This window comes from Cheilinus undulatus, linkage group 4 (assembly GCF_018320785.1).
Source record: "Cheilinus undulatus linkage group 4, ASM1832078v1, whole genome shotgun sequence".
Lineage (NCBI taxonomy): Eukaryota > Metazoa > Chordata > Actinopteri > Labriformes > Labridae > Cheilinus > Cheilinus undulatus.
In genome coordinates, this window is record NC_054868.1 from 36,760,915 (window position 1) to 36,785,526 (window position 24,612).

The 24,612-nt window shown below is 38.7% G+C and overlaps 3 protein-coding genes across 5 annotated transcripts in view; 2 read left to right on the forward strand and 1 right to left on the reverse strand.

The window, feature by feature from the left end:
* Positions 1 to 2,783: 2,783 nt before the first annotated feature.
* LOC121507949 (cytochrome P450 2U1) lies at positions 2,784 to 7,572 on the forward strand. The gene is made up of 5 exons (XM_041784359.1): positions 2,784 to 3,367; positions 3,806 to 4,456; positions 5,018 to 5,179; positions 5,324 to 5,491; positions 6,862 to 7,572. The coding sequence occupies exons 1-5, from the start codon at positions 2,950 to 2,952 to the stop codon at positions 7,041 to 7,043; spliced, it is 1,581 nt and encodes a 526-aa protein (XP_041640293.1). The 5' UTR covers positions 2,784 to 2,949; the 3' UTR covers positions 7,044 to 7,572.
* Positions 7,573 to 9,269: 1,697 nt separating this feature from the next.
* On the forward strand, positions 9,270 to 15,645 carry hadh (hydroxyacyl-CoA dehydrogenase). The gene is made up of 8 exons (XM_041784192.1): positions 9,270 to 9,434; positions 10,864 to 10,992; positions 11,072 to 11,229; positions 12,372 to 12,498; positions 14,238 to 14,327; positions 14,424 to 14,496; positions 15,053 to 15,169; positions 15,300 to 15,645. The coding sequence occupies exons 1-8, from the start codon at positions 9,318 to 9,320 to the stop codon at positions 15,416 to 15,418; spliced, it is 930 nt and encodes a 309-aa protein (XP_041640126.1). The 5' UTR covers positions 9,270 to 9,317; the 3' UTR covers positions 15,419 to 15,645.
* A 2,612-nt stretch (positions 15,646 to 18,257) lies between these two features.
* lef1 (lymphoid enhancer-binding factor 1) overlaps positions 18,258 to 24,612 on the reverse strand; it is a 58,069-nt gene continuing 51,714 nt past the window's right edge. For all 3 annotated transcript variants that reach the window (XM_041785972.1, XM_041785971.1, XM_041785970.1), the window contains exon 11: positions 18,258 to 19,693. The gene's annotated coding sequence lies outside the window, so the exon portion shown is untranslated. The remainder of the gene's footprint in view (positions 19,694 to 24,612) is intronic.

A 24,612-nucleotide genomic window follows, 5' to 3' on the forward strand; every position in this document is an offset into this window, starting at 1 on the left:
TCCCCCCTGCTGATGCTCCTGTGTTTTTTCCAGTCAGTGAAACAACCAAATCTGAGTGCATGTTAGATATTTTTTAGATACATGACAGATCTTTTCAGGTAAAATTAAATTATTATGACAGTAAAGCGTAAGGATGTCAGCACGTGTTGGCCCATATGCTGCTTTATTTGGATTTAGCAAACTTTTTTGTGTCTATCCTTTTGACAAATGTATATTTCTGAATAAAGTCACACCCACAACAAATAGCAAAGGATTTTTAACTTATATATTAGCAAGAAATGTCATTCAAATACAGCTACAGGAAATCTTAATGAATCTTGGAGTTGTCAAAAAAAAATACATTTTTGAATTGCAACTAATCTGAGAGTTGCTCTACTTAATCACAGTTAATACCTCCTTTTTGTCATATTTTAAACTCCAATATTCACTTCTTATCCTGAGGGTAACTGACTTACCGTTTGGATACTTTGAAAGAAATCAAGGACCTTTGAGTAGACTGAAGATTATGAAATGAACTCCTCCACGGAAAAGGAACTTGTTATGGACTGTAAAGGAAAGGAAATACCTTAAAAAGGTAAACATTTGATAATGCAATGTTAAGGTGACTTCTGACTTGTCCACTGACCTGTGTGAGGTTTTTCTAAGTGAAATGAGACATCAAGAAACAGCGATGGGCTAGATTAAAATCGCAATGGCTTAACCAAAGTGAACTGAAAGAGAAAACCAACCATCCGATTTAAGTGTTTTGAAAAGAAATTCACTAATCATGGACTTTAACTGCATCATAATTATTGCATTAATGCTGAGAGCCCTAATAAATACATAACCATACATCAGAAATAAAATCTGAGTTTAAATGAAAACTCTGTTCTTCAATATTTGTTTTGATGTTAAAGATGAGACAGTTCAAACTTAAGCCTTTAATATTCAGAAGAAAGTGTTACAGTTTAATTGGAGACACGTTTAATCACACTGTATACCATGATGGTTGTAACCTAAAAATGCATCTTTATGATGCCACACTTTTCATCCTACCATTAAACCGATGAGATTAACTTTTAATTTAATTAAAGGGCCATTTTTCAAATATGGTACCTTTTGGATCACTACAGTTTTGGAAAATCCCAGGTATGTTTGAAGGACAGTATTGATTTGTTCCAGTTGTGTTTTGAGAAGATTTCTGAGTACACGGATATAAAACGATAATAACTTTTATCTTTTTATTCTTAAAAAAAACAGAGAGAAGAGACACTGTCATCACAACACAACATCATTATTGCATTTCAGCTTAACTCTGGAGACACTGACAGACGGTCACGAGATGCCTTCAAATAATAAAATTAAATATGAAAGTTATATACAAATTATATATGACACATTATATATGAAATTTAAACCAAGCAGAGTGAAATGCTGAAAACTTGGGAACAAAAATGTATAACTGTAACCACTTAAATGTATTATTATTAATATTTCCTGATCCTTTATGTTTTTATATATTCCTTTAAATGTGAAGTAAATCCACCAAACACCTTTTTTATATGTCCATAAAGACACACAAATAAGTCTGTTCTTGAAGAACCAGTTAAATAATTGAAGAATCAGTTATAATAGATTTTTTTCTTTTCTTTCTTTCTTTTTATTTTTTAAATGCTTCATTTTAGTGAAGTGTTTCTTAGTTTTAGTGTTAGTTTTTGAGGACATTTTGTCTTTTAGCAATATAGGATACTTGTCAAGACCCAACAGGGTCAGGAAAAGTCATCACAAAATTTTAAAAATACTCTCACTTTTCATTTAATTCAGTCAAAATTAAAATCTGAAAACAACTTAAGACATAAAACTTACCATGGTGCGAAGTCTTCTTTGATTAAATCAAGCTGTTCTACAATTTTCCGATTTGGGTGTTCATGTCAGTCAGTATTCTGCTGTTAAAGACTAAAACTAAGGATGTTTTGTCTCTAATTCTTATTTTTAATTTTGTATTTTTTTTCCAAAACCATAATTATAAAGTATAAGTTAGTTTTGGTGTTTTGTAAAGCCTAGTTATTTAGTTTCTGATAACTAAAATGATATTTACATTTTAGTTGTGGCTATTTAGTTAGCATTAGTTTATTATAATAACCTTGGTGGTCACTGAAATCAAAAGCAAACATGCAGCAGCATGTAGCTGCAGCAGCAGTGGCATTGGACTATCAGTCCTTTTTAGTCCCAGTTCTCCTCTTGGTCAGTTCCAGGGTCCAGGGAGGAGAGGGAGTGACAAAGGAGGAAGTTAATCAGGTCACCTTTTGCCAGAAGTTCACGATCATTTCAATTATCTGACCTACATTTTTTTTTTTTTTTTGTACTTTTTAAATATTTTTATGTTTTTATTTTAATTAAATAAATGTATTGCTGTGTTATATTTACTATAAACTTTATGTGCCTTTTGTCTGAAATTGAAGAAAATAACCCTTAAATCTAAAAACCCTGTAAAATCCCCTATAAAATCTCTTGAAACGGATGTATTTTTAATCCTGCTCTAAAATATGAAAAACTGAAAAACTTCAGTCTAAAAGTGATAAAATAAAACTCACAATAAAAATACCTAAAACCCCAACGTTTTCTTGAAACATAAAAAACAAAACAAAACAGCTTTATCAACTAACATGAAGTAAAAAATACTTAAAATGGTATGTACTATCTGTGTTGTACCTTTAAAAGCTGAAACGCACCAATCACAACGGGTCACGTGTATCTCAGCCAATCAGAAGCCAGTAACGGTACCACGTTGACCCGTGCCGTTTCACAACAACACAGGAAGAGCGTGCGCAGAGCAAATGCTCCTTCAAAGCGGCTACCATTCTTGTGGATGTGGCGTAAAAACGATGACTACTGGAGGACTTCTGTGCAGTCTTTAAAATGGGATAGAAACAGCAGCTCACTGGCTTTGGTTCGCTTTACTTTGACACCATGGTGTTGCTGCCATGCTCTGTCAGCTCTGCGCTATCAAATGCGTACATTTTAGCTTTCCTAGTTTTCTTACTAGTGTATATTTTAGTTCGCTTTTACCAGAAACAACCAAAACACTCAAATATTCCTCCAGGACCGAAGCCCTGGCCGATTGTGGGGAACTTCGGCGGCTTTCTCATCCCGCCTTTCATCCAGAGGATGTTTGGACAGAAGTCAAACAGCACCAACAAAAGCGCCGTGTCTGTTTTAACAGAACTAACCAGGCTTTACGGTAACATCTACAGCCTGTTTGTAGGGAGTCAGCTGGTCGTTGTGCTAAATGGTTATGAAGTTATAAGGGATGCTTTTTCAAACCATCCGGAGGTGTTCTCAGACAGACCTGATATCCCTGCTATCACCATCATGACTAAACGTAAAGGTGAGCGATATTATTGAAATATTTCATATCTAATGAGGAAAGCATGCAAAAGTTTATATTTTTAAAGTGAAACCTTGCTTTACAGTAAATGTGCAAATAGGATAAGGTTGCCACAACACATCACTGATATAGCCAGAGCACTGTAGGCTAGTTCTGTTTGTGTGTTTGTAGTCTGTGTAAGCAGAGTTAACATTGGAGAAAGCATGTTAATAAAGGGCCTAACTATTTCTATGGACAGACCTGCTTGGTAACCTCAATGACCAACAAGTTATATACATTTAACCTTTCATATGTCATTGATAATGGTTTAAACAAAAGTCTATTAGTATGTACAGCCCCTACTTTATGGGTATGATACATTCCAGATGGAATTATTGTGAATTCTGACTAAACTCCCAGCTAAATACCATGTTTTTTCCTGTTTTATTTGAACTTTAGGAATAGTCTTTGCACCTTATGGACCAGTGTGGAGAAAGCAGCGCAAATTCTGCCACACCACCCTCCGTAGCTTCGGTCTAGGGAAGTTAAGCTTGGAGCCTTGCATCCTGCAGGGCCTGGACACCATAAAAACAGAGCTGCTGCGTCAGAGCCAGGAGTCTGCTGGTGCTGGTGTTGACCTGGCCCCGCTCATCAGCCATGCTGTGTCAAACGTCATCTGCTCGTTGATCCTGGGTCAGCGTTTTCATCATGAAGACAGAGAGTTTCGCAGCATGCTGGAACTGATGGATCGAGGGCTGGAGATCTGCATCAACAGCCCTGCAGTCCTAATTAATGTCTTTCCACTTTTGTACTATTTGCCTTTTGGGGTCTTTAAAGAGCTACGGCAGGTGGAAGGAGACATGACAGCATTTCTGAAAAGGTTTATAGCGAGACACAAGGAGACGTTAGATCCTGAAAACCCAAGAGATATGACGGACATGTACCTGATTGAGATGATGGCTCAGCAGTCTGCTGGAAATGTGGACAGCAGCTTCACTGAAGATTACCTCTTTTATATAATTGGAGATCTATTCATTGCTGGCACTGACACCACAGCTAACTCAATTTTGTGGGTTTTACTCTACTTGGTCTTAAACCCAGATATCCAAGGTAAAAGCTGCATGTCTGTTCAGTCCTTTGTAGGCCACGTACAGATGAGAACAAAATTGTTAGCTCCCCTGTAAAAAAAAAAAAAAAAAAAGTCTGTTTTCCCTAAGTATTTCCCATGTGCTGTTAAACAACGCAAATAAGACGTCATAGTTTTATTATAAATGGCTACATTATTTTACTTCACAAAAAACTACCAGGGTATTTTAATCATGAAATGCATTTTCAGATTTACAGCTTTGAGGAGTTAAAAAATAATAATAATGGGGGTTCATTTCTGTTGAACCAAATGTGAAATATTTATTGGCTTATATTAACCACAGGCTGTGTTTTACAAGCAAGTAAAAAAGGGAACTGAAGTCTTATGAGAGAAGCCACAGCTTTTACACTTCCTGGTTTTTGGAAGAAGAAATGCTTGGCTGGATTTTGTGTTAAATAATTTCTTCAAACAAACACATCAAAAGATTTCACTTTTGCTTTCTTGCTTTCCTTCAAAAATATTTAGGTCTTCATAATTTGAGGTCACTTGGTGTTGAATGTTTACTTCCTGGGTTTTGTTTTCAGAAAGAGTCCAGGCTGAGATCGATGAGGTGGTGGGCACACATCGGGTCCCATCTTTGACAGATAAAGGGAGTCTGCCCTTTACTGAAGCCACCATCATGGAGGTGCAGAGACTGACTGTAGTGGTTCCTCTAGCGATTCCTCACATGGCATCACAGACAACAGGTACACTTGAACACCTGTGCCACCTCCTTTCATACTGAGTCGAGTTGTGTTTAATGACTAAAGATTCAAAGAGCTGATGTGGTTGTGGGTTGTTGACTAACTGAGTTGATGACATGTAACATAATCATTTGCATTCTTTTTCAGAGTTCAGAGGATACACTATTCCCAAAGGAACTGTTGTTGTGCCCAACCTGTGGTCTGTCCACAGAGATCCCACTGTGTGGGATGACCCGGACACTTTCAACCCGGCCCGCTTCTTAGATGATGAAGGACATTTGCTGAGAAGAGAGTATTTTATACCATTCGGGATTGGTATGCTATTCCTTTCTTACACTCGCAATAACTTTATTAGGTACACCTGTTCAACTGGTCATGAATGCAAATATCTAGTTAGACTATTGCATGGCAGTGCATTAAGGCATGCAGACGTGGTCGAAACATTGCATTAAGTTCAAACTGAGCATAAGAATGAGGAAGAAAGTTGATTTAAGCGACTTTGAATGTTCCATGGTGGTTGGTGTCAGACGGGCTGCTCTGAGTGTTTCAGAATCAAGTTTTTTTGCCAAGTACATTTTCACATATACAGAATTTGACTTGGTGTTCAGTGCAAAACAGATAACATAGAAGAAGAATAAAAAATAAGAGTTGAACAAAAATATTAAGAGGCTAGAAATTTAAATAGATTATTATAGAAAAATAAAGTTGCAAAATCTAAATCTAAAATACAATATAAATATAAAAGTATGAACAATGGTGTTAATGTAATGCATAAGGTCTATAAACATGCATTATTTCTGTCTGCTGGTTCTGGGGTTTATGAGAATCCTAAGGATAGGAGTACTGTTCATGAGGCCTACAGCAGAGGGGAAGAAACTGTTCTTGTGGCAGTAGGTTTTTGTCCAGATGGACCTCAGCCTCCTGCCAGAGGAGGGCCTCAAAAGGTCTGTCTGGGGTGAGAGGGGTTGGCTGCAATTTTCCCAGCACGCCTCAGTATCCTGGAGGCATACAGGTCTTGGAGAGATGGTAGATTGCGGCCAATCCCCCTCCCTGCAGAGTGGATGATACATACCAGACTGTGATGGATACGATTATTTTGCTGCTCCAATATGCGTCGAAGCCTCCTGGACCTCAAATTGTCAACATAAAACATGTTTGTCTTTTTAAATCTAGGTCTTACTGTCACAGAAAGAATAGCCACAACAGCCAATAAAAATTAGTAAAGTTATGTGCTTTTAAAGCTTGTAAACATAACACACCTATACCTTCATCTCGCTCAGGGTTCCATCCTCATTGTTTTCCTTGTTTTCTACATTTTTGCCTTCTGATAAGCTCACCAAGACAGCCAAATGACAATTTCGATCATCTTTCATGTTGGTTTCAAGCTTCTGTGTGCAATCTTCACTCTGAATTTGCATCTAGAGATGGCAGGTGTGTGGTCTGGCTGAGCCGCCTAGTGTGTCCGTTCAAAGGTTACAAGATAAAAAAGTCTAGAAACTATCGTTATGTCTGTGGTCTGCCATATTTTTCAAATCGTTAAAGGTTGAAAATTTTTTTGTTTGGCCAGCCTTATGAGCAGCTGAACAGGTGTGGCTTATAAAGTGGCAGGGAGTGTGCATAGGTTTGTTAAGAGAAAAATTGAGTCTATAAATGAATTAATCTCTGATTTCTTCTTTTTCCATCAGGACGCAGAGTGTGTATGGGTGAACAGCTGGCAAAAATGGAGCTGTTCCTGACAGTTACCACCTTACTGCAGTCCTTCAAGTTCAGACTTGCAGAGGGAACGCCTCCTCCTACACTGCAGGGCCGATTTGGCCTGACACTCGCACCTTGCTCTTACCCTGTGTGTGTGAGCTCACGTAGATGATGATAGATTTTCTGTGAACTGTGTTATAATGCCTAGGAAGATTTATATATGGTGAAAACATGTTAGTAGAGATAACTTGAAGAGCTACTTTAAATTGTGGAAAATAATGTAATATTATTATAGCTTTACATTACATTCATTATCAGTTAATGCATGGATATTGAGGTTTTCATTAAGTCCACAGTATAATCAAAAATAATCAACATTCACATCAGATATCACCACATTTTAAATTGTTGTCTCACAGAAGGTAAGATAAGATACATGGTACAGAGTATATATTGACAATAAAAACTCTGTTGATGTGCCTATCAACCATTTAAAAAGTTCAGTCAGTATTTTTCGCAAAGAGGGATTCAAGAAATGTAATGAAATACTTTTAACTTTAAAATATATATCTTTAAATATATCAACTATCAGGAATTATGGAGAGATATATTTTTAAGTTATTACAGAGATGTAATGAAATACATTTGTTTTTGGACTCTATTTCTGAAATAACAGAGGTTTGTCAATAAAAGAATTATCTGAAAAAATAAATACCTCTATTTACCATTAATAAAGTAGTTTTGAATACTATTTTTACATATCAGTATTTTGGTTTCTCAATATTTTAGCATTTGTAATTTTTTTGTATCCCTATTATATTGCTTGTTGTAATAATCACCATGTGATTGTGTAGAGTGAAAAGCTTATGTGATGTATGCCAACATGACAACATTTAAAGGAGCTTTTCAGATGCATAATTGATACTTCAACCATAAATACTACTTTCAACATGCTAGGTCTCGGGGGTGGATTTCGTTATAGGGGAAGGGGCAAAAAAAATCATAGGTTACGTGCTGCAAGCAGTGGGACACCGTACGACATGTCATACATTTTTTTATGAAATAGTTAGAAATCCTGGTTAGATTAAACAACTTCATTTTGGAACTGAAAGGTGTGTCAAGCTATGATAGGGTTCCAGTGTTGAAATTATTGTGTTAGTTTTTAACCCATTTCACCTCCCTTTCTACCAATTTTACTGATTTTTTTTTTTTTTTTTGCCACTTTAACCCATTTTTGCTGCTTTTTACCCGTTTTCCACTTCTCAACCACTTCAACTTTTAACCCATTTTGCCACTTTTTTGTGCCACATTTAACCCAGTTTGTCCCTATTGCCAATTGTCACCCATTTATGCTGGTTCTCTTTGCCACTTTTAATCCATTATTGCTGCTTTTTACCCTTGTTTTCCTCTTTTATGGCACTTTTAGCCATTTTTCCTGTTTTTCACACATTTTTGCTACTTTTAACCCTTGGTGCTATTTTTTTTTTTGTTAAATCTTTTCCATTTTATGGAACTTCTTTGCCACATTTAACATATTTTGCCCCCTTTCCACTATTTTGCCAATTGTGACCCATTTTGCCAGTTCTTTTTGCGTCTCTTTTCCCATGTTTGCTTGTTTTGCTACTTTGGAACCTCTTTTGCCAAATTTAACCCCCTTTTGTCCCTTCTGCCACTATCTTTCCAATTTTGGCCCATTTTGCTGCTTTTCACCCACGTTGCCAGTTCTTTTGTGGAGCCCATTTTTGATATTAATTTTCTCACTTGTAGGGTAGCCTAGAGGGTACCTTGCCACGATTTTTTCCACTGGAAGGGCACAATGAAGGGCACTTTTTCATGCCATGTCCTCTGATAGAGCTCCTCGGAGGGCACTTAATCACCTTTTGTCTGCTGTAAGGGCACCCTGGAGGGAACATTATCACTTATTTCTCACAGGTCAGGCACCCTATCATGTTTCAAGGGGCACTTTCACGGTGGTTTTTCGAACTTCAGGACACCAGCGGTGTGGTTTTTACCTCCAGCCGACCTCCAAGTCCACCAGTGCTGGGTCTTGTAATGAAATTAAAAATTTTATGCATTAAAAGTGTAACGCATTATATATATTTGATAGCTATTTCCAATAATATATCTACCAAATAAGGGCTATGCTATATGTATTATTACCACTGTTGCTTTTTTTATCTTTCACTTCAGGTTTGAAATAGAATTGAAGTCTTTCCAATTCAAAATATTTGCTCAGAAGAGTTGTTATAATATGGAGGATGTTACACGTAAAGTGATATATTTTCAAACACATTGTTCCTCCATTAAATATTATCTAACTCCTGTGTGTGTTAATGTATGTTAAAGGGCAACACAGTCACGTGATCGCCGACCTTACTCCCACTTTCCGTCTGCGTCCCGGGGCTGTTTCTGTCCTGCACTTCTGTCATAAACAGGTCTGTACACGATGGCCTTCTTCACGCACCAAATCTGCAGGGGCTTCTCGTCTTCGGTTGTCAGAAATGTCATTATAAAGCAAGTAACAATCATCGGAGGTGGACAGATGGGGGCAGGAATCGCACAGGTAGGATAAAGTAATGCTGTTTAGCCGTTTTACTAGCTGTTAGCTTCATTGTAGCTACAGAGCTACACGTAACAATGATAGCTGACAATTCGAGCATGCGCATCGGACCAAACACCGTACCAAGAAGTAAGCATGCTTAATTACAACGTTATGACTGCATAAGACGAGTTGGAGGTTTAATTATTTAATCAGTCCCATAGAAATATCTAAAAAGACTTTTCCAGACACTAAATATCACCCAGATACCAAATCACAGCCATGCCAAACAAGGAAGTGAGTGAATGAATTGCGTGATTTAGCAGCATTCAACCACAACCCCGTCACTAAGTAGTTATAAATGCCATTAAGAACATAGAGAGATAATATGCAAACACTGGAACTCCAGATTTGACAGGAAATAGCAAAAAAAAAACGGTCAAACGTTTAAAGGCAAATTTTCTGTATTTTAGAAACCCATTGGCCCGCTTTGTATTAATGACCAGTGTTATGTCACTTGCATCTCCAGCTTCTGCCGTAACGTTGACAGAAACATATTTCGCTGAAAGTCGCCAGATAACACGGACACTCATTTATCCGTAACACCATACAGCGAAATTACAAGAAAGGCTTGGTGCAGGGATTCTATAGTTTGCAAACAATCGTTCGTGGAAACGGGTTTGCTTTGTTAATCAGTGTAATAACCAAAGGGTCATTTCATCAATAAATCATTGGACGACCGTTATTAGCTCAAGGATATTAATACCTAATGCATGCTTCTTCTGCACTGACCTTTGTATCAGGGGCTCTACTTGGCAGTCTTGTGTCACAGCACGGGCTAAGGACGTGTCAAGAAATCACCCACTGGTCACTCATTAAGCCCACTTGTTTTTCCCGTCCTGTGACATAACAAGCAAAGGTCCACGCAGGACTTACCTGAGGTGTGATGTTAGGAATGATGGAAGAATAGAATTTGGCCACCAGGTGTCACCCTCCACATTTGGTCCTTAGTTAATTGCTGCAGGATAATTTCACCCAAGTATTTCATATATTACCTGTATAACAGATCTTTTAAAATGTATAAAAGCACCATACTGTCTGGTTTAAGTTCTAACACTTTTTCATCCTAAATCCCACAAAGTATCAATGCAATACTCCTAAATTATTTTTAATGCATTTAATAGCTGGATAGTTATAATACTAACATACTCCTATCATTCTATTTTGCATGAATATTGACTTCTCTAAAATATTTCATTGTTTATTGGATCTCTAACATTGAGTCTGTCTTCAGTTATTGATACTGTCCAAGGCTTCTTGGTATGAACACAGGACTGTGGCTTTAACAAAGTACAAATAACAACAAATAGAGTGTGTCTAATAGGCTGAGTGAGAGCAAGTCACCTTATGTGCCTCAGCATGACATTATCTTAATCTGATTTCACTCTGAAAGGTTGCTGCTTCAACCGGCCACTCGGTGACGCTGGTGGACACGAATGACGACATCCTCAAAAAGTCTGTCAAAGGAATAGAAGGGAGTCTTAAAAGAGTAGTTAAGAAGAAGTTTGCTGATAAACCAGAGGTGAGACCGAGTAAATCATTACACAAAAGGATTATTTCAAAATAAAATATGGGAAATTAATGCTTTCTCTTTGTTTCAGGCAGGTGAAGAGTTCATCCAGAAAGTCCTGCAGAATGTGTCGACCTCCACAGACGCCGTGTCAGCAGTCCAGGGATCTGACCTTGTGTTGGAAGCCATCATAGAAAATCTAAAAATCAAACAGGACCTGTTTGGTTTGCTTGACAAGGCAGCAGCAGCGTAAGCACCGGCCTCTTTCTGTTTAATTTATGAGTGAACGTATTTCATTTCTGCATGTTTTCATTATAACATAGTTTAGGAAATGTCTACACTGAGCAGAGACTACAGCTGAACTCTCAGTTTCTGGTGTTATGCTACAGTAAGTGTGTTGTTACAAGATTTTTGTTGAAAAAAAAAAGAAAAAAAAAAACTTAAATACTTTGTGTTGTCCTGAGTATCTCCAGTTCTGGTCTGAACACACATACAACATTTGAGGTGTGTTTCCACCAAGTGTTATAGTTTGGTCGTTTACAGTTTGGTCGAATTTGGTTAAAAAAAAACCCTGCTCTTGCTTGCTTTTTCACAGCCAGCCTCATTCATAGTCATGGGAATTGCAGCTCTTTTTAGAGATCCAGATCATTCAGCTCTGCTCAGTAATAATCGCCTGTCTTTCTGCTCCCAAACAGCTCTTCATTTGTCACTGTTTTGCTTTTCTTATGTCTGTTAACCCGCATAAAGACCGACAAAAGGAAACTGGCTCTCAAACAGAAGCACACTGACATTTAAATAAAAGAGGCAGCTTTTTAAAGGTTTATTTTGGGGTTTTTTATGCCTTTTATTGGCAGAGGAGGGCCCTGGGGGTCCCGACCCCCACTTTGGGAACCACAGCCTTAAACCACTAGGCCACCTGTGCCCCAAGAGGCAGCTTTTTGAACGTACTTGTCGTGAATGACATCTTGCAACGGCTCTTATGTTTTTGTCTTGAAATAGTTGCAATTTCAATCTAACCGGTACACCACATGGGATAAAAGTATGTCCCCATTTCCTTTAACATCATGTAAAAAGCTCAGTAACAAACATGGTGCATGTTGTATTTGTCCATTATTACCACTGTTGCACAAGAAGTAAGGATCCTGTCGACTAGCCAAAAGACTGCAGTGAGTCTAGCTTTACGCTTTAGGATTTGGATTGGTTTGCTTAGTGTCTCAACAGAAGGGTGCAAAAAAATTGGACAGTACGTATCGGCTATTTTGTCACCATTCCCAACTTGTAACAGTTGGAAACCCATACTGAACCAAACAGAACCGAACTAAACCAGACCACATGTTGGTATCACAGACGTGGCGTCCTTAAACCTTTTTATTTTTGCGCTTTGCTTTTAGACACACCATCTTTGCCAGTAACACCTCCTCCCTGCCCATAACTGACATCGCCAGCGCTACCAGCAGGCAGGACAGATTCGGCGGCCTTCACTTCTTCAACCCGGTCCCTATGATGAAGCTTGTAGAGGTAAGGCCATGAATAAAACACAGCCTTGTGCTGCATCGCCCTCCCAGGCTGGCTGGATACCACAATAGGACTCGGTATAAAAATGCTGAATTCAGGGCTGCAGTAATCAATTCATTTTGTAATCGAGTACTCTATCGATTCTTCTGGCTGTTAATCAAGTACTCTAACAAGAAATATTGTATTTTTTTACCAATCACTTTTGCTTTTTTTCAAGAGAAGTAGAACTAGACAAATGAGAAAAGAAGCTGGGCCTCGTAAGTGAACTACTTCTATATAAAAAATTTGTATTAACAGATTCTCTGAAGAAAATATTACAAAGTGCAATGAAGTTCTGATGACAATGTACATTTCTTAAAGTTACAAGGAAAGAAAGTTAAATAACTACATAAGATAATGCCATATTTGGAGTCTTAGGGATCCTCTCACAGGAAATTTTGGGTGCCAACACTTTATTTCTTCTATTGTAGTTTATTTTTATTGTCCAATTTGTCATTAAAGTAAAGGGACACTTAATCATTTTAACATCCTCTACTTTATGCATGAATGTAATATTTCAAATTAAAGCAAGAAAAAAGCTCCATCATTCACACAGTGGTCTGATGATGCCTGAAAGGTGAACCTTTAGATTACAGGAATATGGTCTATTTTTAAAGGGTGTTCACTTTTAATTTTTACACATTTTAGTTTGTGAGTTCATCCACCATAAGATAAAAATATGACCTTTTAAGACTATCCACTGACCTTGCGGACACATTTTAAGGGATGAAGCTGCTTCTATGACCTGTTGAATCCTGACTGTATGATGATGAACTTTAACCTATTCAGTCTCAGTCACTGTCTGTGGCAAGGTGTTTCTATTTAATTGGTGTCAATTTATTATCAATTTAAGTCTTATCAAATTATTTGGGATACTGAAACGTTTTGAAAAATATGCTGGAATCAAGACATCAGTGCGCTGAATTTTAAATTATTCATAATTAAATGTATAACGTGCACACACAGAAGAGAGAGAGAGAGAGGGAAATTGCCAAAACAGGACTTAAATCGTGACACCTGATGGTGTTCTGTAAAACCATCAGGTCAATCAGAGAAGTTCATGAAATTCCCTGAAGTCTGCAGACACAAACTGAGCGCTGTCTCACACCAGCGAGTTATGCAGGCAGTGCGTCAACTTGGAGATCTGTTTGGGTTCACTGGTGCAGGCATAGTGCCATATTTTCCATGAAGCCATGGGCACTAGATGCGTAAAAAGGCAGGACGCGTGCCCGTAAACATCACTGCATCAGGTTCTCTTCCCTTGTGATTTTCAAGCCTTGTATCATGCATGTTACGTTATAGTAACAGTGAAAAAGAGTGCATTGTGCCACACAAATAACCATCTGTGTGAAACACAGCGCATGGGCGTATATGGGTACAGGACTGATTTAAGCGAAGCCTCAAGGCAGATAATTTGCCTCGAGGAATTTTTTTGTTAATCGAATCACCCGAATAATTCGAGGAATTGTTTCAGCCTTAGCTGATTTTGTTACCATGCAGTGAGATAAATCCATAAACTTGGGACACTTCTACTGGGAAATAGCACCCTCTTAGCTAAAGTTTCATAGCTCAAAAAAGGAGTTGAGGGCATAGAGTGGGAATGAATGAACGTCCATGCTCACTTAAACAAATCAGTGCTAAGTGACTTATTAAAGCAACCCTTGTGTGATGCTGTTGTTTACTGTACTTTTGTCTTTTTACAGGTCATTGGAACTGCAGCAACAAGCAAAGAGACTTTTGATTCCCTCTTGAACTTTAGCAAAGCGCTTGGAAAAACACCTGTGTCATGCAAGGTAATAGTTCATGTCTGGCTTTTTTAATAAGAAAATAGTCTTCCTAAATATATATGAGTTCCCACTCAGCAGTATTGAATATGTCTGTCTCTTTAGGATACTCCAGGGTTCATTGTAAACCGCCTGCTTGTTCCATACTTACTTGAAGCTATCCGGTTGCATGAAAGAGGTTAGTACACTGGCCTTCATCAGTTAGGTGCTTTGCATCGGTACTCATTGACCTACAACCTTCCTGTATGTTGCCAAGTGTCAGTGAGGTTTATGCTATGAGCCGACACAAAGTAGCCTTAAGTTTAGGAGTATGAAAAGCTTGAGTGCTTTGCAGTGAAACCCCTTTTCTAAGATCGGGGGCAACGATGCAGGCCTGTTAAGTTTTGTATCCAACAAATGCATGCTCTTGACTTGGTCTTGTTTGTGAATCATATGGTTTACAGCTCAAATTTGTCTTTGAAATTTGTGATGTGAAGTGTGGGAAAGTCCAAGGAGAATAGTTTGCACTGTAATTTGTGCACTGGGATCATTCAACTCAGTCAAAACTATGATATTTATGGGATTAAAGTGGAAAATGAAGTATGTAAAGTATTTGTCAAATTAGAGGGAGTTAAATGAAAGTGAACGGGCATTTTTCCATGCACATTCACATTTAAGCAAAAAGATTTTATTTGTTCTAGTTTATAATTTATTTGTGCAGCATTTAATGGCTTATTTTTATCAATTTTCCTCAGGTCATGGATCCAAAGAAGACATTGATATTGCAATGAAACTTGGTGCCGGTTATCCAATGGGACCCTTTGAACTCGCTGACTATGTAGGACTTGACACCATAAAGTTCATCATTGATGGTGAGTATAACTGTGTGGACTGAAACATTGTTAAAAAGTGTGAAAGCCAGTGATTAGTCAAACTTCTTCAATAAGGATCAAAATAATGATTTTACTTGATTTATAACCCTGTTTCTTCTTGTCACTGCAGGCTGGAGTATGATGGAGCCCGACAACCCCCTCTTTGCCCCAAGTGAATACCTGAACAAGCTTGTCACAGAGGGCAAATGTGGCAAAAAGACAGGAGAGGGATTCTACAAGTACAAGTGATTTAATTTTAACACGCTGGCTAGTACTGTGGGAATGAAAGACTAATGAGAACGTCAGGAGATAAGCTCTCTAACATGGACTCATAAAAAACGGAAAGGGAAAAGCTACTGGTGCCTTCTACCTTAAGGTCGACATTTGTTTGTCTTTTCTTATGGACGTCCACTGAAATAAATCTCAGTTTTTGACTCTGAACCGATCAAATGTAATTAAATAGAAGTTTTTAAGTACTTACGTGTCTCTTGTCTTTGGAGTGGGAGGTGTTTATTTATTGTATACCCTGTAATCTACTGGCACAAACTAAAATAGAGCTTAAATGATTTCCATCTGTGATTGAAAATCTTTAAATGTTTTGAACAGAGGGTGAAACTTCCTTTATGACCGCTTTAAATGACCACTGATACTTCACACAGTGAGGATTAGTCTGAGACATGCTACACAAAGTTATCTATTTTTGTATTTCACCAAACTTTGTCAGCTATTTTTATAAAGCTGCATCGTTCTTTGACCACATGGCTTGGTTTTTGCTGACATGCATCGTCAGCTGTGAGGCCGTATATAGAGATGTGTGCGCCTTTCCAAATCATGTCAAATCAATTTAATTTACTACAGGTGGAATCCGATCAAGGTGTAGAAACATCTCAGCAAAGATCAAGAGCAATGGGAGGAACCTGAACTAAATGTTCTGAATACTTGAGTCAATATGATATTTCTGTTTTTATTTTAAGTACATTTTCAAAAATGTCTACAGTTCTGTTTTCAGTTTGTATTCATGGGATACTGAGTGTAGATTAATGAGAGAAAATTTGAATTTTAACAACCATAGCATCGGGCTGCATGACATAACTGAAAAGTGAAGGGGGTCTGAATGAGAACAACCTGCTCAAATACATCCTCAGTGCCCCTTGGAAAACGGTTGAAGAATACACTGGACTGATTGGAATAAAAGTTTGTTTCTGTGTTCATAAATAGGGCTTACTTTTTTAAGACTGACTTGAATAGTGGACTCATCCAGTAAAGTTTCCCTCTAGGAAAGTTTGAATTCCTTTAAGGACTATTTTGAATAAAAACTTGTACCATCATTTTTTTTCTCCCATGTCCCTTAAGGGGCTCCATAGGTTAGCCAGTTTTAAGAAGAGTTTTAAATCTAACACAGAATCTGCTTACATGTATTTTTTCTCTTCGCAAAAGAGCCCAATCTCTTTTTGTCGAAGACTTACCCTTTTCACTTTAATCTGCAGTGTAATCAGCTCATCTTCAATTCAGTTTCAAGACAAAGAAGATTCATATGAGGGTTAACATCCAAAGGGAATAACGTGTAGGCCAGTTTCAATGGCACAAAAAATTCAGTGAAGGCAGAGAGGATGTCCAAACCTGTGAACCTTCTGGGCGCCCATGCACATCAAAAAACTCCTGAAAACGTTCAACAAACTGAACAAATTGTTGGAAATGATTGACGATCCAGTATAAGACTGATAACAGGAATGGTCTCCATGATAAAGAGACAGTTTGGCAAATTTTGCAGAAAAACTTGAACATGACAAAGGGGTGCCAAAGTTGTCCCAAAACTTGTGAATCCCGATCAAAAGGGAAAACATGAGCAAATTTGTGGAGACATTTTGGATGACATTTAAAGAAACCCACATTTTTCAGAAGGAGTGATTACATGTGATTAAATTTGGATCTTGCCAATACGATCCTGAGGCAAAACTTAAGTCAGTGCTATGGAAAACACCATCATCACCAAGGATGAAGAAAGTATGACAAAACAAGTCCAAACTCAAGGCCAGGCTTATTGTTTTCTTTGGCATTAAGGGCACTATTTTGGAGGAGTGGGTTCCAGAAGGGTCAATGGTGAATCAACACTATTATAAACAGGTTTAAGAAAAAACAAAAAACGGTGAGACAAAATTGTGAAGAAAAAGACCACAGTTGTTAAAAAATGGTTTGATTCTTCATCAAGACAACATGCCAGCTCACAGTGAGCTCTCAGTAAAGCAGTTTCTGGGCCAAAAAGAAATCACAGCGCTAGATCACCCGCTCCTTTTACCTGATGTAGCAACGTGTGACTTTTTCCCAGGATCAAACTCTTGCTCAAAGGAACACCTTTGAGTCAGAAGCTAAGAAAAGAAGACAGAGGTTCTGACAACAACTGTCCGAAGAGGACCAACTGCACTGCTTTGATCAGTGGAAGACCTGAGTGCAGTGGCATGTGGATGCAGAAGGGAAGTATATTTACTGAAAAATGTCCATGTTCAACAAAATTGTGTACAACATTAGACTTGATTTTTAATAGCCATACCACATAAATGTTACACTGTAGGAGTGTTTTATTTTGTTCTCTCTTTAAATGTCTGTTTCCCCATGACAAACAGAAGGTGGCGCTGTTTTACTTGTAATAAATAAGTTCCAGAGGCACATTTCAGATTGGACTATAAATAGAGCTTCCCTTTGATCTTGGCTCTTTAATCAAAAATGCTGTTTTTACCTCAAACTATTCAATTGTTACCATGCGTGTGTTTATTAAACCTTAAGTCAGTTTTTTTATACTGAGACGGATAAGTCTCACCCTTAAAATCAGTTTTTTACCCACTTTTAAAGGTTCTGATGAAAGCTTTTTTCTCATTATAATCACAACAATACTGTATAAATGTAGCCCTAAGCGTTCTGTGCTTTTGGAGTTTTAATTGTCAGGGTTTAAAGACTTGTTTCAAGTTTCCACAAGGACTAAAACAATATGCTTTACCTTCTTTACACCGTTATTGTCCTTTTAAATGATGACAGACAGTTAGTCTGGCACTTGGAGCTCTGGTATTTCCACAACACAAGGGATCAAATGAGCCAATGGTGCCTTTTTATTTTTCTTACAAAAAAAACAAAACAAAACATGTTGAAACAGTTCAAATATGACCACTTGGGAAGCAAATTGCTAAACCAAGATGACAGTGACCTGAAATATGATAATTAAAAAAAAGGAATTCATCAAGTAATACTAAAATAGAGCATTAAATCAAAATGTTACAGAGATGCTTGCATGGAATAAACAACATGGCTAAAGACCACACTATCAGCTACCAGAGAGAAAAGACAAAAAGGTCCATTGCAATAAAAGAAAGACTGCCAAGTGCTGGGGTAAATATATATATCTGCTTCATTTGTCATGTTTTAGAACAATAAAATATAGGCCTCTGAGCTATCACTCTCGCCTTTGTCCTAATGTTGCCTGCAAAAATACCAAGAAAATTGACATATCCTGACAGTTTTTTAAAAAGTACACATACTGAGCATTATTTTACATCTGAGCAAGACTCGAGGTCACTATTTGTTACAAATAGTTATCAAAAGAAGCCTTAAGTTTCAATTTTCTGCAAGACGCTTCAACAAGAAAAATGGCTTTCCTGTGTCCAAAGCTTATTTTCATATACAACCACTATATAAAAAAAAAAAAACAATATTTAAAATAAAAAAATCACTAAAATATACACCGAAGAATTAAAACAAGGATTCAAGATACAAAAAAGCATTCAAAATAAAATCAGTTTGAAATGAAACACAAAATAAAACGTTGATCCTTTTTTGCACCAACTGGTCAGCGACAAACTCAAAAAATGGCGTCTTTAGGACGTGTTTCTTTTTCTTTTTTTTTAGACAAGATGAGATCCCTCTGTCTTCCTTTAGTGCAGTCTAAAAAGAGGTGTTTGGTCGGTCAGTCGGGCGAGAAACCCAAATGGTCTCAAAAAATCCAGGAAGAGAGAAAAAGAGGGAGGGGGAAAAGGTGTAGAGGAAGTGAATGTCGGCCTGATGAACTGTACAAACGAACCAAGTGACAAATAAATTACAATAAACGTAGAAAGAGGTGTTTGGGTGGTGCAGTTTGTGCGCACATTTAAAAATTGCTGCTGTTTTCAGTGCAGTGCCTTGGATTGCGGTAAAGCTGATAGTGAAAAGGACAAAATTCTGATGTTTAATTGCGGTTTAGTGATTTCTCGGTGAGAGGACGTGGTCGTGTGAGGGTGCTCCTACTTAATCATGATTGTCTTCAGTTCAGTGTCTTTACAGCAGGAGGGGGAAACAGTGATTCTGGTGGTGGTGGTGGTGTTGGAGGAATGGGAGTAGGGTTAGGTGGGGTCAGGTTGGGGGTGGGTCCTCTGAGATCTGGAGGCTTGAGTTTGGACTTTTAAGGGTCTTCATGGAATCTTTAACAGGCCTCCATCTCGAGCAGAGGGCCCGTAGCTGCTGCCTTCGCTTTGCATGTGGAGAAGCTGCTACGTTTTCCTCCTGATTGGGGGAGAGAAAGAGGAAAAAGAAAGAAAGAAACAAAAGAAAAGATCAGTCGACCACACGGAGAATGAAGTAACTGCATCTGTATACAAAGAAAAAAGCTGCTTTCTATCATCAGGGAGGAAAAAATTAGAAACACATCAGTAAGCCACACCAAAACACCAGTCACATTCACGTCACGCTAACCAAAACCAGACGCATCAGGATGACTCACAATGACTGTGAAGTGTCTCACCATGCAGGCATGCCTCCTCACTTAAGGAAAGATAAATAACTCTGTTACTACATCGGCTAGCCTTGTCACAAAACCGTAATATTAAACTTCAATGTGATACCAGTAAAAATCAAACCATGATGATACTATGACGCCTGGGGTTCTTAAACTTCATGTCAGAGACCCTCAAATAGCATTAGTCTTGAGCAGAGACCCGGCTTTAGCTACATTTCTTATATTCTTTTACATACGTAACAATGGCATGGAAGCTTTAGTTTAGAATTGATCTCTCTCATCATTCATTTATTATTTTCAGTGTCACATAAAGGTCATTCTTACTTGTTGCAGCAAAGCCATACTTTATGTCCGCAGGCTCACATAGTCTGGCTTTTGATGCTATTCTGTGGTTGGTGCTCTTTTGCAGCTGAGTTGTTAGGGGGAATGTGTAGTAGATTTTCAGGGGTACAGCAACTGCTTGATTCTTTTTATTAAGATATATTTATTTATTTATTTTTTGCCTTTATTGGAGAGACAGGACAATAGAAAGAGCTGGAAACAGGGATGGAGAGTGGGGAATGACATGCGGTGAAGGAGCCACAAGCCGGACTTGAACACAGACCGCCCACGTACAAGGGGTGCGAACTAACCACTAGGCAATCTGCGCCCTGACTGCTTGATTCTGATTGGCTAAGGGGGTATGTTATGTTGAATGAAAGTGCAGTGGTGGTAAATAACATCTATGCATGAATTGTGAAAAATAGAGATGCAGCGATTGAAAAAATCAGGACCCATGCTGATACCGATGTGAAAGTAATAATCTAGCTGATGGCCTGTACCAATGGCCTTTAAAATGACTTATTCTGGTGTAATACTCCCACTATGCCAACATTTTCTCTCATGTTTGGCCATAAAAACAGTTCAGAAACAGGACAAACTGCAGATTGCCAACGTTTGTCAAAAGCGCTGATGTTGAACTGATGCATCCCTAGTCACAAAATAATGTTATTAGTTGATGATTTTTATTTTTCCACCACCTTCCTCTCCTCTTGGCTCCAAGTTCCTGCAAGCATTCAGGTCCCTCAGTTTGAAATCACTTGCCTAAGCGTCCAATATTGGGATCTTTATAATAAACACTTGATAATTACTGCACACTACCAAATAGAGATGTAACGTTATCGTTAATTCTGCAGTATTGCAGTGACAGAAGTGTCTCAATACCATCTTGGACATGTGATGTTTCAAACAATAGGACTTCAGGGCAAAATGTGTAGTGTTTCTAGGCGAGCAGTATGAAGGGAAGTACCCATCTTCCTTTGCCCTCCACTCGCTGGCTTGCTCTAACAAAAATGGTGGATGCTATGAGTGGCAATGAAAAACCGAGTGAGACTGTGGCTCCAGCAACATTTAAATCTGACCCCTGGAAGCATTTTGTTTTCTCTGTGTCAAGAAATGACAATGGAGAAAAGGCGATGGTGCATCAAAAGCAATATGCAGACACTGCCTGACTGAGGTGACACACTTGATGGGGAACATGAGTGACATTAAGAGCTACTTGATAAATCATCACCCTGAAAAGATTCACAAAAATGCGAGAAGCGGAGTCTGGCCAACCCAAAAGACTCTGAAGGAAGCGTTCACAAACCCACCTCCCCACAGCAGAGCAAGGGCTCAGAAGATCACAAATTGTATGAGTGATATATATCATCAAAGACCTACAGCTATTTTCAGGGTGGACAATGACAGAGTTAGAAGGTTAGTAAACATACTGGAGCCACGAAAGAAAAAAAAAAAAACAGAACCTTTTTGGACATATTGTAACATTCAAAGTGCAATTGTTGTTTAATTAATGCAGACTTCACCTTTTTATGGACTTGTTACCGGAGGTATTATCACACCATGAGATTTTGATGCCATAACATTCCTACTATTAAGCATTAGGTAAACAATAGGAAAGCATTATTAAAGCTTCATTCATCATCTAAAAGCACTATTAGTAAATATATGTAAATTATAAATGCAGATATTAATGTTTTATTGATTTTTTGTTACGGCATTAGTAAAAAGTAAACTCATCTATAAAGCATTAATAACTACTTTACATAATTTATAAACACAATCATAAATGCTTTATTGATGCATAATAAGCCAGTGCATTTAAGGCTAGGATTACAAATGCTTTATTAATGCATCAATCAAGCATTTACAATTGTGTTTATAAATGACTTATAAGTCATTTTTATAAACAAAAATACTTTATAGATGATGAGATAAGTATTAACTTATTCTTTCCTAATGCTCTGTTAATGCTAACACTAAATCTGTTGGGGGATCTCGTTATACCTAAAACTGCCAGCAGATAAAATTTCCTATCATTAGAGTGCTTAGATGTTCAAAGAGAGCTGATGCAGAGGCAATGAACAGCTGATTACCCTCAGCTGGATGATCTGACACATCCAAAACCATCCCAGGATCGATCACCTGGTCCTGAAACTTCCCAAACATCAGATTCTTTTTTGCTCAGTGTGTCTAACACTTCTGACACTTCTCATGTTGATGGTTAGTCGGTGACTTCTGACTAGGCAGTTCAGCAGTGGACTGAAGGTGTCTTAATGCTTTCTTATGAGGTAAATTTGACCTGCATGGCAGTTTCAGGTATAAAGTAGCATTATTTTATATTTTGGATGTATGTTGTGTAGCACCTAACGGTATAAAAATTGTTCAGACTTTTAGGAAAAGTCAAAGACTGACCAACTTGAAAACTTTTAAAAAACATGGTTAGACAAAAATTAAAACAGCCTTTGGTAAATTTTACCTATGGCATGTCTGGTGTTAATATAAATTGTTAGTTGTTAGTATAAAGTGTTATACTTTTTAAAGTTGTGAATAACTGCACGCAACTTTCTGCACATTTTCTACATTACCAAAGTACATTTTAGAGAGTGTCCTAGAGTGTACCTGTGATTTTTCATGAATTTGCTTCTCTCTTGTCCTCTCCCCGTCTCATAATACAGTCTTTTAATACTACTGCCATCACAGTAATGGAGATTGTATCATTTATAAACACGTGGTATTGAAAGGTATCCAGGAATCTAATTTTTGACATTCCTATCATCTACAATGTCTGTCATGCTCTTCTGTTTTGAGGCGTCATGGCTGATTGAATCAGAGCCTTCGAGTGTGGAGCTAAGTCTCTGAACTACAGACGGGTTATAGGCCAGCGACAGGATGTGGGCCGGTCTAGCTTTGATCTGGTCTAACATGGGGGTTGCCGTGACCCAGCTGGCAGCTCTCTGCTCTCTCCCTCTGCCCTCCCCTGACTGACTCACTCCTCCTCCTCTCACTCTCTCAATTGTGGAGCTTCTGGTTGACATTTAGGTTGCCGCCGCAGGTGGGCGATGGGAAAACAAGACAAGGAAATGTTCACCACACAGGACGACCGCTGCAGTGACCCATTTGGTTACAGCTAGATAAATTATCTGAACCAAAGTGGCTCAGGTGCAGATTGAAGCTGCGGTGTAAAAAATGCTACCTGACTGCTCCATCCACTTCACAGGACTTCATGAAATTGGCCCCTTTCCCTGACAGGAAAATTGTTTGTCAAGCTGAGAATAAAGCGCCTTTTTTTTTCACCTCCCGTGATCCGGGCTCGAGCTAACATAACAGAGTTAGCTTCAGTTATTGACAAGCCGGCGAGGGTTATTTTAGACCCGAGCAGCATCAAATAGAATCTGTGATCAAAGTGGAGAGGAGAAGCAGAGACAGAGGTGGATGGATGCCTCCTGCGACTAAAAAAAAAAAAAAAAAAAAAAAAGATGGATGTTTTGTGAAGACGAGAAAAAGGGAAAAAGAAACGGTATTAGTTTGCTTTTCCCTTGTGGCAAAGCCAAGAGTGTGTTTTTGTAGGAGAGGAGTCAGCTGAGCCCTGCTGCTAGCTGCATCTCAACAATCCTAAAGTCTTAACACACACACCCTGCAGAGTGCTTTACCACATGTGGATAAAAGGGAACGGGACAGAGGCCACCTTTCCCCGAGGAGAGCTGACCCTGAGCACAGACTGAAAGGAGAGAGAGCCCCTGTCGCTTTTATTTACCTCCGCCGCCCTCGCTCTTTTCATCCCAGGATCTCAAAGCGGGCCCGCACGCCCGGCTCTGCACCCTGTTTCCTGGGGAGCATTTTTCCTTCCCCCCACCACAGACATGAAAAGCGCTGGCCTTCCTGCCCGGGGAAGAGGCCTGAGGGGCTGTGGGCAATGGGTGTGTGTGCCTGTGTGAGTGAAAGAGTTTTGGTGGTAGCAGCAGAGGTTGGTGCAGAGAAGGGGAGCAGGCCAGCGCTTCACAAGGTCCAGCCGACACAAACACAGGGATTCAGGAGCAACTTGACCCCTCCTCCCCCCTTCACCTCCTCCCTTTCTACATTAGTGCTCAGGAATGCCGGCTGGACTTTTTTGCAGGAAATGAAACGCTCCTCTGTTCAGAGGGCTAGCGAAGGTTTAGTCTCCCCTTTTTCTTCTCCTTCTTCTCTCCCCCTTTTCCTTTCCCTCTACAGGACGGAGGGAGGAAAGGGAGTCGGACAAGTTCTCCCCCGGCTTTTGAAGTGTGGGAGGTTAAGATAACTGGCACAGCCTCGCGTCTCAATCGCCGCTTTCACCTCCCCGGCCAAATCAAAGCGCCCGCAGCTGGGGCCCGCCTGCCTTATAGCCCCC